The following is a 14,348-nucleotide window of genomic DNA, read 5'->3' as shown; positions in this document are numbered from 1 at the left end:
AACACGTTCAAATTGCCTATCCAATCAGCACGAGAGGAGGCCTATACAGTATATCCATAGCCGACTCACCTATGTTCCTCAACAGTTTTTTGCATCCCTCCACCACCCCGACTCCTCACTCGACTGGTTACTATCCTAGCCAGGGGTACAGGGGGAGTACTCTGGGTTCAGGACAAATTTCGAGCTCGGAGCCCTCCCCGTGGACAGCACGGCAAATACGCATACTCTTTACTCTATCTGATTATTTGTAAGTGTGAACTTGTGAAACTGTGACGATCCGGTGCGGATATCTAAATCAGATAAAATCATAGGTTCGGGTGGGTGGTGGATGATTCATTTTTAACAGCGGATTTGTGTGAAGTTAGAGTTGATCCACGCATCTCTACTGTATATACATATACACACTCTCTCCTTCATTGAGCAGTGAAAAACAATTCCTTAATAATTATAAAACAGTACACAGATTAGGATTTCCAAAAGTTCCGGGATGCATTCACATTATGACCACAACATAAGAAGTAATGTAATTTTTACAATATTTAGTGTTCAACTCACTTTGCTCTTGGATGGACTCAGGTTAGACTGTCTCTCTTCAGCGACTCCTTCCAGCACAGGCTGGGACAGACGTTTGGCCTTTGGGTCTAATGATGGAACTTCTATATCTACACCACTGCCCATTGCCCGGCGATATGATTTGGAGCGCTGGCCTCTTGTCAGTAGTCCTCCATTCTCATCTCCATCCAGCTCATCATCCTTACTGGTGGAGAAAGAAGAAGTCTCAAACATGCTTCGCGGTCGGAAGGCACTTTTTCCTGTTTCCATAAACTTTTGAGTGTGCTTGCTGAAGCGTGTGTCGGAGACCAGACCCCTGGGGATGATCTGCTGGGTGCCCATCTTATGCGCTGCAGGACTGTGGGTGCTCAGTATTATTGGGGAAGGGGGCTGCTTGCCCTCCGAGCCCTGAGATGACCCTGAACTCTGCCGCTGCAACAGGATGCCCCCCGGCCTTTCAGTAGGGGAAGGGCTGCAGGGTGTTGGGGGGTCTGAGGGAAGGCTAAGGTTGGAGGACATAGAGGGGATGCTGGAGGTGGAACTGTGAAGTGGGGAGCTGCGGTAGCCGATGGGAGATCCAGGAACATCATGTGATTGGCGTGAAGGCGTGGAATTTTGAGGTGATATGTTTGAGGTGATAGGTTTTGGTGAAACTGTGTCTGGAGGTGAAGAAGCATCCCCAAAAACAATTTGATCCCTTTGAGAGGTGAGGGTGAACTGACTGGAGAGACGTTTGAGTGGCTCTGTTATGTCATGCCAAACACTGAGTCCTCCATTCGCATTTTTGGTGGGCAACAAAGGTGTTTTAGGGGAAGAAATAGCGTCTGCACTCTTATCATCCGATTTAGTAATGTTTGACAGAGAAAACCTGCCGTTAGACAAATATCCAATACTAATGCTCCGGACCACCCTTGTCTTCCTAGTGGGTTTGTTGAGAGTGTGTTTCAGCACTGTAGTGTTTGACGCAGTGGTGCTGATCTTCTCAGCCGGCTGGGTGAGAGTGAACATACACTTATCATCCACAGGAAAGTCTGTCATAAGAACTCCATCTATTTGGTAACTATGAGGTCTGGGCTTGTGCTTCTTGTCATTTTCGCTGCGTCTTTTCCAGAGAGGAATGATACTGTTGTTGGAGAGATCCACTTCGTTGCCAAGATCCATAATGAGTCCACTCATATCACTCAGCAATCATTCTGACCTCCGTCTGAACCTAAAGAGAGAGGGCAAAGTTGCATGAGTGGAAGTTGAACTGTGCCCTGCAAGTTGATCGTTTAATAATGGCAACCAAAAGAGATGGTTCACTCAAATAAATAAATGAAAAATAAACATGCATTACTAACTCTCATAATCGTTCCAAACCTTTATGAATAGTACTTAAAAGGAACAAAATTATATTTTACAGTCTTAGTCACCATTCACTTTTGTATTGGGAAAAGATGAATCGTAACTGATCTTTAAATTCGATCTAACATTTCTTTTCGTGTTTCACAGAAGAAATACAGTCATAGAGTTTGGAGAAAACTTTTTGGTGAAATATCCCTTTGAATTGTGCGCGAGGATGTGCGGCTCAAATCCACGATTATACATTTACAGGTATTTCAACAATGTTTAACTACTTCTGAGTCTTGTAATGGATTTATACATTTTGTAAGTATCAGAGTATCAATTCCTGTCATCCTCTGTACGATTCATCGCGCTTGTTAATAGCTCTAGCGCACAAAAACAACACACATTCCTCGCGCAAAACCTTTACAAGATTTATAGAAAAGAAATGCATGCATACCTCTGTGTGAAGATTAACTATAACCCTGCTTTCTACTACTGTTTTTCAGCCCGTATGAACTATAATTCCATTGTGGCCGTTTTTCCCTCGAGAAATACAAAAATGAATGTGCTCTAAACTCCAGAAAGTCTGCGTTGTTTATTTGTCGTCACAAGGTGCTTTGCGCTTTTGCAGTCGTGTGTGTTGTTAGATTGAGACTGTAGTAATGCAGTAAGTCAAGGTTGGGCAGGGAGGGCACAAGAGTTCCCAGGTCACGTGACGTCATGTGCTCGATGATTTAACTAGTGTGAGTGTCCCAATATTGTTGGCCTCAACCTATACGCTCAGTGAACTCTGATCGAGGGGAAATAAATGGTAACCGGAAATCTTATTAAACTAAAATTCATTTTAGTTTCTACTATTTTAATAAACTAATTTTGTGTAGTATTTGGTGATCAAATACAGAGATCATCTGATGTGGCGTCGTGCATAACAGTGAATACGTAGCGCCATCATGTGGTGTTTGGCTGTTTTTGCAATGTTTTCAAAGATTTAGGGTGTATGGCAGGCGGATCGACATGGTTTGACTATCCATAAATATATTTTGGATAGTTAATAACCTATTTTGACGAGTCATAATTATAATTTTACTAGTCAAAATAATAATTAGAAATATCTGTAATTCTAACCTCCTGAGTCCCTGCGACCTCATATGAGGACATTCCATTTTTGCCTCTTGACACAATGATAGTCAAATTTGTAAATCTTAGACATGTTGGCCACATTTAGGGACACTGCCCACACCATCTTGTGGTGATATCACAACATTACACCAATGTCAGTGAGAAGAAAATGACCCTAACCCTAACCCTAAATCTTCGACACCAGTTCCCGAAAGAAAAATGACCCAGGTAAAAAAATCTATTCAAATTACATGAATGAAACAAATGTATTTATGTACAATACTGTCTCTATCATCATATGGGGATTAAAATTTGACATATTTTAGTAATAGTAGCACTCTAGGACATCAGTAAATGTGAAGCACTCGTTTGAGGACATTGGGACTATATTACGTTATCCCCTTAACTGTCACCGTCCCACAGGTATATATTGCCCATATATATTTAGAACAATAATATCTTAGTAAAAACCTAAAGTAATATTGACAAACTATATATCATTTGAAAGCTTACAATCTCTTGTTTTCATATTTGGTGGCTGTTTTTTTTTTAAATAAATTACAGAAAAGCAGTAATTTATCAATTTGCAACAATAATATTTCATATTCATTAGGCATGTTTAGGCCTTTATTTTGAAATAGAAATAAACATGAAAAATCATGAAAGATTGGTAGAAACCTCAGTTTGTTTTCATGCCAAGAGTTCAAAAGATAACACCGATTAAATGTTATGAGAAAAAAAGGTCTGAAAATGTTTAGAATACAAAGAAAAATATTATGGATTCTGCGGCAGCGAGCTATAACGCACATATGTGCTCTTTTTATGTTTATTAGAGGTTGAAATCAAATCAAATACTGCCAAAACACCCATACTATTTCTGAATAGGATGTATACTTCATAAATTGTATGAAATTATGGAAAGACATGGTTCAGATCACTCAAAACATATGAAAATGGAGACGCCCTTATATGGTCAGTAAGGAAGCTGGCTGTCCATCTAGTGAAAAAGTTTGGTACTGCGCCCAAATAAAATCTTACTGAAAGCTCATTTTTTGAGATATCAACCTAAAATTTGGAACACAACTTGTTTAGATGTTTGGCTTTAATTTTCTAGCAGTTTTAGAGTAAAATATATTTTATAATATATATATTTTATATAAAATATAAATAATTATATTTTTACATTCTATATTTTCATGAACTCAAACTTATATAACTTTTTTCACTTTCATAATTTATTTCACTTCTACAATAATCTGGCAAATGTCTTCTTAAAAACGAGACCAACCATATGTCTATATTTCAAAGCATTCTTGAATTACAACCATTTAAGTTTGTTTTTTGATTGCTAGTACTATGTCCTCATATGAGGACATCATATGGTAAATCATAGACCCACTGTCCTCACATGAGGATATAATTTTCTGCAAAAACTACTTCCTGTACAAAAACAAATTTTAGTTATTATACTTATTAGGTCCTACTTATCCCAAATAGCAAGAACAATTATAAAATGCACACCAGGCAAACTCTCAGGTCTCAGAAGGCTAATTGGGCTAGAAAAATCTGATTAGAGATAACTGTTTTGACTGTCTGACGTCATAGTAGGCTATCTTCAATTGACGCGTCATTCATACGCAATGTAATTAGAGATATCTAATTTAATTTTGACTATTCAAAATGATATTTTCAGATATCTGAATTTTACCTGCTCCTATGGCAAACCATTTTAGCATTAAATACCCCTGGCTATACTAGTAGGCTATGGCAAGCCGTTTTGACGTCATTGATGAACAAATAAGCCTGAACCTTGAGCTGAGACTCGAAAGTGGGTTGCCTTACACAGCTATGGCATATGACACAGCGCTCCTATACATAACAGCTTATTTTTATCAGTTTTTTTGGAGATTTCTGTAAGAATTATAACTTTATAGATAAAGAAGCACAGTAAAGATTACATTTATGAATGCATTAGTGTGAGAGAGTGTGTACAGAGCCGGATTAACGCAAAGGCAAACTAGGCACGTGCCTAGGGCCCGATTGGCGGGATGGGGCCCAGACAAAAAAAAAAAAAAAAATTTTTTTACAAATGTCCCATCTACAATTTATTTCAATATTTATTAATTAACTAAAAATAGTGACGATGTTTATCTTAACCATAGACTGTTAAGTTACATTACGTCACATTAACGCCAGCCCATGACTGTATAGAGGCGCCAGCCAGTTAAGTATGAGGGTAGGCTACGTCACGTCACGTCAGCGGCGGTCAGAGCGGGACAACTAAGCTAGAAGGCAGGTGTGTTTTTGACTAGGCTAACATTCAAGAAGATGCTTTCGGGTGCGGCAAAGCGTAAAAAGAGAAAAAATGAAGAGGAACAAAAGAAGAGACAGCGGGGGGCTTTACAGAAGTTTCTGTCGGGCAGCCGTCCGACAGCTGTGAACCTGCTCGAGTCAGCAGAGTCCGAGCCAGGCCCAGAGACACGGCCCGAAGCGGGAAATGCGGCAGCGCCCGCGCCGTCAACGTCAACATCAGCGCCGTCACAGAAGGACGAGCTGATCATGGAAAAACAGCAGCCAGCCAGAAGTGAGCCCAATATCATTTTGCAGCAGGAACCCATTGTTTTATAGAAGGTGCTTCCATGCTCTTCCAGTTCAAAGCAATGGCTCTTCTGGCATGTAACAATCCAATGATTTGTTTTTGCGCCATTAAACATGCTTCAGTTCATTCAAATTCCTCTATTTCTTCTTGAATGTCTTTCCTCCATGCGTTTAATTTGTCTACAGCAGACTCTTTAAATTATAATATTTTGACAATTGGCCCTTTTCACCTCTTTTTCCAATTATTTCCTCAATTAATGACACATTATACATATGTACATAATATCTGTAGACCTGGAAGACATAAAACTTTTAAGCTGTGAATATTTAAAAAAAAAAAAAAAAAAGTTTTGAGGGAATCTGGGGTTTATCACACAAATCTTGAAATGTATGCGGGGGGGGGGGGGGGGGGGGGGGGGGTTGTGTGTGTGTGTGGGGGGGGGCCCAAAAAAATGCAGCCTGCCTAGTGTAGTCCATTTATTTAATCCGGCTCTGAGTGTGTATGAATTGCACCTGGCAGCGTCTCTCTACTAATAGTGCTGTGGGTTTTAGTTACTAAGAAATATATGCTAGAACTTTTCAGTTTCTAAGCTATTATTTTTTATTTTATTTTATTTTATTTTTTGATAAATCACAGAACAGAGTTTACAATACATTTCTGCGCTACTAAATGATTCTGAGTGTGCCCGATCTTCACATGATACGTGATACAAGAATTTGTATTTCTGCGAGTAATGACATCATTGTTGATATCAAGAATTAACATTTTTACTAGTGGAAATCCCTAGTGAAAAAATTGTATACTTAAGCACAATTTATTAAGTAGCCTATAACTTAGTGTATTTATGCCACACTATAAATTATACTTAAAGTCTGCTAAATTGGAACAACTAATTTTGTACTAAATGCAGTTTAGTTGTCCAAAAGTAGTGCTGAAGTTCAACTAAAGTTGTATTTAATATACTTGTTTGTGCTAAAGTGGAACTATTCCAAATATACCCAAATATACTGAAGTGGCCCACTGAAGTGTCTTGAAACGCGCAGCTTTGTATGATGTGTTGGCGTAATTTCCACTGAAACAGGAAGCTAAGACAGGACATAATAGGCTTGTTTGAGATGCGCCTCGCCTCGCCTGAAATGTAGGCGAGAGTAGGCGGCTGCAGTGAGGGGAGGAGTGAAAAAAGCGCAGGCAAGCCGGACAGTTCTCTCTCGCAGTGGATCTGACAGCTGTGAGATCAAAGATGGATATCGCGGGATTCGCGGGATTCACGCTCGTGCACAGTGTTGCTAATAAACTGGATGGAATTTAAGTTCTGTTGCTTTTATATGAAAATAAATATAATGAACAAGACACCCAAAGTAGCCTACTTATTTAATTCCATTCCAAATACATGTTTATCAGTCTTTTTTTCTTTAATACAGACATGTTTTTTATTTTATTTATTTTTTATAAAAAATACATTGCATAATCCATAGAGATCGCACTGTTAGATAGTTTGGGAATATTCACATATACATAAAACATGATATCAGAGTTTTAAAATCAAACATTTTAAAAGAGAACAATACATCACGGTTGTTTAAACCAATGAACATTAAGCTGTGTCGTCAGCAAGTCGTTTCCCATCATGCTTTTGATCAGCGCAGTCGGTGGAGAGCAACTGCGCTCGACTGCAGAATCCGACAGGTGCGCCTTGCGCTCGCGAGAGATTTTTGACATACGTCAGCATGACATCAGAGCAAGGCGGACCGCACTCGGACACATTTCTAACCGGCATGCATCTCGCGCTGATCACCGGTGATCGATTCTGCGCAGATTTTGCTCATCTCAAACAAGCCTATTGACATATTTAGACTCCTCCCCCTTTTCAAATAACCAATAGCCTTTAGTTTACCTCACAGACTGCGAGTAGTACTTGACAGCACCATGGAAACGAATCCGTAACATTAGAGGTGTGAATAAATTCTAGCCATTTGATTCTGAAAACGGAATAAAACTTGAGCGTTTGAACACACATCTCTGAACTGTCCAGACAAACACAAACACACGACAGAAACCGGGAAAGAACGGACAGATCAGCCCAGGGACATGACACTTAAGTATATCTTTAGTTGGACCTCAGCACAATTTCCAGATAACCAAAGTGCATTATGCACAAAATTACTTGTTTCAATTTAGCAGACTTTAAGTATACCAATTTAGTATACTAACAGTACAATTGCAGGGTATTTATATTAAGTACATAAATATGTAATGTATTTGTAGTATACTTAGCATAAAATAAATGTATTTCAAATACATTTAAGTATATTTAGTTTTCACTAGGGGTACTACTCATTTCATCATAAGAAGAATGGCATCTATGCTAATGTTAGTCTTTCTGTTTATTCCGAGGTTTACTGCAGTCAGCCGGATCCGGGCCGTATCCAGATCAGATGGTGGATCTGCACCTAGACACAACCACAACGCATGATGTACAGCAGTCAGCCAGATCCGGGCCGTATCCAGATCAGATGGTGGATCTGACATGACCACAATACATCCCTGAAGTGTCAGCAGAGATTGTGTCAACTAGACTCTCCCCTGTGAAGGCCTCATCGACACGACAGCCATTGGCACTGATCCTCAACAAACCCGTCTCCATACCGTAATAACTCTGATCTTCAACCAGATGGAACTGGATAAATATTCTGAATGTTCCAATCCAATCTGACTTCTGACCTGTAATGCTGCCTGAATCACTGTTCGTTCGTTGGCCAGAGGAGAACTGACTGAGCCTAGTTTCTCCCAAGGTTTTTTTTCTCCTCCATTCAGTCATCTGATGGAGTTTTGGTTCCTTGCTACTGTCGCCTTTGGCTTGCTTAGTTGGGGACACTTAATATTCAACAATATCATTGATCTGCCTGCATTGACACCATTATATGAGAATTGAACTGAGCTATATATATGAACTAAATTAGTAACTTTTTTACAACAAAAATGAACCATCACTGAACTTACTTAAGCTGGACAATGGCCCCAGGAGGTATTACTTCAGGAATGAAATAATATCTGGATTCATTCATATGGTAAAAGGTCTCCAGCATGCATTTATGTAGCGCTGTGATTTTAATGGAATCATGTTGTAAAACGGAACATCTGGAGTGTAGTGTTCAATAAAAGCAGAGAACCGCAAATTGCTCGTCTGAATTCATTTATTATATTTTTAAAAGAGTGAAGCACAATGGAATTATATACCAACCGCTATATATTCAGAATCAAGGCAAACCAGGTCAAAAAAGGTGAAGGCTGATATAAAAAAGATTACAAGTTAATACAAGTTCAACTGGCATTAACATGCACCGATGAATGACATTGTTTATTTAGTAGGCTAGTATATTGTGTATGGATTGTGCCTGCTGTGTTGATGCAGGTTTGATCGTGTCCTTAAGGTAATAGCCCACAAGGTGGGAGTGTTGTATTATAGCATAGTCATTCTACGAAAACGTGCCATTTTCTATTCTGAAAATCAGATTTTCAAAGTATTGTTTTTGTTGTGTTTAAGGACTTATTTGGTTTAAGTAGAGCCTTACCTGTCAGAAAAAAATATGTGGTGCCATCTCAGGCTATCTTATTTATTTATTTATTTTCCTAAAATAATCAACATGCATATGTGTGTTTTGTCAACCCCGTTACAAACTTCAAATTGTATTTTAAAGTATTTGAAGTGACACTTAGAATAAATCTGGTATATTATGAAAGATACATCATCACTGTTTACATTAGGGGTGTTTATAAATGAAAATAATAAGGAATTTTTATTTTATTTATTTTTTACATGGATGAATACGCTCAAATGCAATCGGCCATGTCACTGTATCTTAGTTTTTAGGGAAAAATCATGACAAAAAGTAATATGTTTATAATCATATCCTAAATACCTGAGGGGGATATTGTTGTATTTTACTTAACATATTAAAAGAGGTTATTTATATTTGGCTTTTATTTCTATTTATTATATATAGAGTATTCTAAGTGTAACGGGCTTGACAATAGAATACCTGTTCAGGAGACATGTTTGTTTTTAGACTGTTAGTAAGTGGATTTGGCATTGAAAATGATGGTAATGAATGATGACACTGAATACATACCTGTAAAACAGTTATTTTATTAAAATTATGAAAGAATTAAAAACTAAACTCATTTGCATCAACATGAAATTATGCTATCTGATGCATCCTCTCAAATACAATCAGTGTCAATCAGTTTTTAATACAAGATATCATGGTAACGTGATTGACACACTATGATCATCCCCTTCTGTCAGACTAAACACTACTCAATGCAAATTCATTAAAAAAGAGGAGCACTTTTTTGTCTGCTTGGCATCTTTCTTATAAAAGGCAGATGATGTCACTTCCTGAAAATGATGTCACTTCTGGGATAGTCCATTGTCCCTGAGGGGTGTGTTTATCTAAAGTAACAGGTTTGAGTAAAACGTAGGGACAGTACTAAAATGCTATTTTTTTCAATATTCCAAAAAGGTCAAGAATAAAATACATGCATCATAGGTTAACTAACAATTGAGGCTTTTCATAAGTTAAAGACTGATTTCAGATAATTTGATTTTATCCTCCTTAAAAGCCTGTTGTAATAGAAACATTTTACTGAGAGACAAGCCATTTTTACAATGTTAAAAAGGTATACAATACAAAAATCTTTAAAATAATTTTAACAAAATCAATGTATGAAGAGTTCAGATGCAAAAGCCTCTAAGTGCCATCTGAAATTTTCTTCTAGAATGATTATTTTTATCAAGCTCGTATATTTAAGTTCAGTAATTTCACTTAAATGACAATTAATAGGTAATTTTCATTGCAATTTAAGTGAAATTACTGAACTTAAATATACAAGCTTGATAAAAATGATCATTCTAGAAGAAAATTTCAGATGGCACTTAGAGGCTTTTGTATCTGAACTCTTTGTATGATTTTTTAAAAATGAAGATTGTTTGTTTACCATATCAATTAAACCACTAACCACTAATTTTTTTTATATTTTGTTGTTAACACGGCTTTATGTGGTAGATTTTGTGTCAGGGACACAAAATGGCAAGTTTTCATTGAATCACCCAGCAAGAGATCTGTAATGGCGATATTCTGCTGTTTTCGTCTGTGCATTAATTTTATTAATTTTTTATTATAGCAAATGTTGCACCTATACAAATGCTTACTGGTTTTAAATGTGTTCATTTAGGAATAAGGGCTTACTAAATTTAATCCACAGCATGCACAACATTATCCTACTTTATGTCTTCTCTGCATACCTTATGTCACTTTTACACGTGCCCCAGCTACTTTGTTACTTTTTTTTGCTGTATTTTGGATCAAATAAATGCATCCTTTAAGAGCAGAAGAGACAAAACATTAAAAATCTTACCGATCTAAAACTAGTAGCCTATACGATCTAAAAACAAAAAACGGTAGGCTAGTGGACAGTGCCACTTGGGGACATTTAATATAATATTCAACAATAGCCTATATTGATCTGCCTGCAGTGACACCATTATATAAGAACTGAACTGAACGATGAAATTACAGTTTTCTCCAGAGCGGTTATATTAACTAAATTAATAACTTTTTTACAACAAAAATTAACCATCACTGAATTTACTTCAACTGGACTGTGATGCTATTTTCTTCTGGAAACAAACTTTGTTGCATTATTTTCCTGTTATCTCTTTGAAACAATCTGTAATGTAAAAAACGCTATAAATAAAGGTGACTTCGCTAGGAAACTACATGAACCGAACATGTCCCTTCCCGGGCACCGTAATTTGGGTTGAAATGATTTTTTCTGGGACCTGGCAACCCTGCTCACTCGGTGACTCGGGTGGAGCTCGTTTGAACTTTTCTTTTGGGTCCTATTATGTTTGTGTTGATGTTTCTAAATAAGCAAACTAGCCCATGAATTAAGAGTAAGTTATCTTTGAATGAAGACCTATTCTTACAATTTGAACAGTTCTCACCGTTTGGCAGTCTTTGTGTGACATCAGCTGATAAAGGTAAGATCTAAACTGATTGAAAATTGTTCGTCGGTGTTTGTTTTAGCTGTAAATGTAGCCTACGTTAGTGTTAGTATTTTAGTAACTGTGATTAGAGGCCAGTTTGCGACAGTAAGTATCTTTGTGGTTTTCTCAAGTCTACTGTATAGTGCACTGCTATAATACATTCTCTGTTTAATCACATTTTCAATCTGGATTTGAGATTTGTTTGATCATCTCGAACAATCTGAGATTAATAAATACAATTGTGAAAACATTCTAATGAGTTCAGAGCTACAGAGTAGGCTAGAGTTTAACTTGATTTCTAGACGGACGGTTACGTTAGTCACGGTTAGTGTGTTGCGGTAGAATACTAAACGGGACCAAGGCACAAGTTAATACAGTGCTGAAGGTAACAACTTAATTACCTAATGAAATAAGACTGAGATGAGTGATTATAAAGGTCAGCAAATAATCCGTATGAACGTGTTAGGCTAATATACATTCACATGAAGCTCATTATGCGAAAATACTTTGTCAAATGAAAGTTTTTCAATAAAGTGTAAAAGTTCTCTGCAACTGTTTCTAAGGCTGGATTCGGAATAACATACTACTCTTTATGCAATTTAAAGTAGTATGGTAGTGTTTAATTCCGAATTCAGCCTGGCTTGTGCTGGTGTAATGAACGAACATGTCGTTCTTAACATGTTCAGACAGGTGAGTGAGTCAGTTGTGTGTCACACTTTTAGTGAGCAGCATATTAGCTGTGAGTGTTACACAACAGTGAAATTTAAGGTTTTTCGAAATGAATCTACTTTAGGGTCCAATTCTCACTATTAACTAACTATTAACTACTATACGACTGTTGCCTAAATAAACTCCTAATTACTGCTTTTTAATAGTAACGTAGTTATTACGTTTAGGAATTGGGTAGGAATGTAGAATATGGTCATACACAATAAGACATTAATATGTGCTTTATAAGTAGGCTACTAATAAACAGCCAATATCCTAGTAATGTGCATGCTAATAAGCAACTAGTTAATAGTGAGAATTGGACCCTAAACTAAAATGTTACCGTACCATAGTGTAGTTTTCGTGTTTTATACGTAGAATATTAGCTGGAGCATCATACCCCATGGTATTGCCAGTAGCCTACATGTAGTACTGTTTTGTAAGGGGTATCAGATATTTATAACGGGTGTGTGTGTGTGTGTGTGTGTGTGTGTGAGTGTCAGTGATTGTTGTAAAGATCTGTGTGTTTTTCTTTAATTAGCAGATAAACATAAAGAGCTCCAGACAAATTCATCACATATGCGTCAAAGTAGCTATCTATTTTAACAGTGTTTTTGTTTCACATGACACACAGTTGAGAAATTAACCCTTTCTTCATATCAGTTATTTTTTAGAAAAACATTAATGTAATTATACATTTATTTGAGAGCTTAAAGAAATAGTTTACCCAAAATGAAAGTTTTATCATCATTTAAGCCTTGTTCAGAATGTCAGTCCAAATCAGATTTTTGTGCATATCCACTTGGCATCCCATTGTATTTAGAAAGTGTGAATGTCAAAGAAATCACATGAAATCCAGTTTTCACAAAACATCCGTTTTAAGCTACTCTTCTTTGTCCTAGCGTTTGTCCCGCGCAGGTGCAGGGTCCGCTTTTTGGCAGGCCGCTCTACATTTGCTCCGGTCCGTAGTGTCCTCCGAGGCGACTTGCACGTCCTTCATATCTTGCTTGATCCGGTCCATCCATCTCATCTTTGGGCGGCCACGTGGCCGGTTACCGGGTGGGTCAAGGCGCATAGCTGTCTTCGCCACTGAGTTCTCATGGCTGCGTGTTAGATGGCCGTACCAGCGGAGACGAGCCTCGAGCATCTTCTCCGCAATCGGCGCTATTCCCATCCGCTTCCTGACGTTGATGTTCGTGACGTGGTCTAGCCTTGTCAGCCCGAGTGACCAGCGGAGCATACGCATTTCCATGGCGTGTAGAAGCTGGCCATGTTTGGCAGTCGCTGGCCAACATTCAGCTCTATACAGGGCGACAGGGCGTACAATGATCTTATAGATTTTGGACTTTAGGCGGATGGGCATTCGGCGATCGCATAGCACTCCCGTGACTTGGTGCCACTTTGACCAGGCGGCACTCACACGTGTGCGGACATCCGGGAGGGTGTCACCGTTCGATGAGAGGATTGATCCGAGGTACTTGAAGTGTTGAACTTTCTTTAGATCCATTCCGTCGATGCCAATGGTACCATCAGTCTAGGGGCCACACTCCAGGTACTCCGTCTTTGCGAGGTTGAGTCGCAAGCCGTTTGCATCCAGGTGATCTTTCCACTGCTGTCCTTGGTCTTGGAGGTCTTGCCGCTCCCTATCGGTGAGGAACACATCATCGGCATAGAGTAAGGACCATGGATGGGGCGTCTGAAGGTCCCGTGTCACTGTGTCCATGCATGTGATGAAAAGCAAAGGCGAAAGGGCCAATCCTTGGTGGACTCCTACGTTGATGTTGAAAGGAGGTGATATCCCAGCTGTGCATCAAACCACGCTCCTGACGTCTTGGTATAAGAGTTGCACCCAGCTGATGTAAGCTTCGGGTACGTGGTGACGTCGGAGGGAGGCCCAGATGAGGTCATGGGGAACGCGGTCGAAAGCCTTCTCCAGATCCAGAAAGACCATGCGGACTGGCTTGTTCTTTTCCCGGTGTTTCTCCATCAGGAGGC

At 38.5% G+C, this 14,348-nt stretch overlaps 2 protein-coding genes across 3 annotated transcripts in view; one reads left to right on the top strand and one right to left on the bottom strand.

Annotated features, from left to right (window-relative positions):
• LOC311290901 (rho guanine nucleotide exchange factor 26-like) overlaps positions 1-2,544 on the bottom strand; it is a 164,275-nt gene extending 161,731 nt beyond the window's left edge. The window contains exons 1-2 of the mRNA XM_084409646.1: positions 2,336-2,544; positions 556-1,762 (exon numbers count right to left, since the gene is read on the bottom strand). Coding sequence (XP_084265772.1) covers positions 556-1,728 — 1,173 coding nt within the window. The 5' untranslated portion in view covers positions 1,729-1,762; positions 2,336-2,544. The remainder of the gene's footprint in view (positions 1-555; positions 1,763-2,335) is intronic.
• Positions 2,545-11,403: 8,859 nt separating this feature from the next.
• cd151l (CD151 antigen, like) overlaps positions 11,404-14,348 on the top strand; it is an 88,699-nt gene continuing 85,754 nt past the window's right edge. For both annotated transcript variants that reach the window (XR_014627477.1, XM_084409655.1), the window contains exon 1: positions 11,404-11,639. The gene's annotated coding sequence lies outside the window, so the exon portion shown is untranslated. The remainder of the gene's footprint in view (positions 11,640-14,348) is intronic.

The sequence above is a fragment of the Rutilus rutilus genome (genome assembly GCF_951802725.1).
Source record: "Rutilus rutilus genome assembly, chromosome: 5".
In the NCBI taxonomy this organism is placed as follows: Eukaryota; Metazoa; Chordata; class Actinopteri; order Cypriniformes; family Leuciscidae; genus Rutilus; species Rutilus rutilus.
Note: the sequence above shows the minus strand (reverse complement) of the source record. Positions and strands in the feature narration are given on the sequence as shown.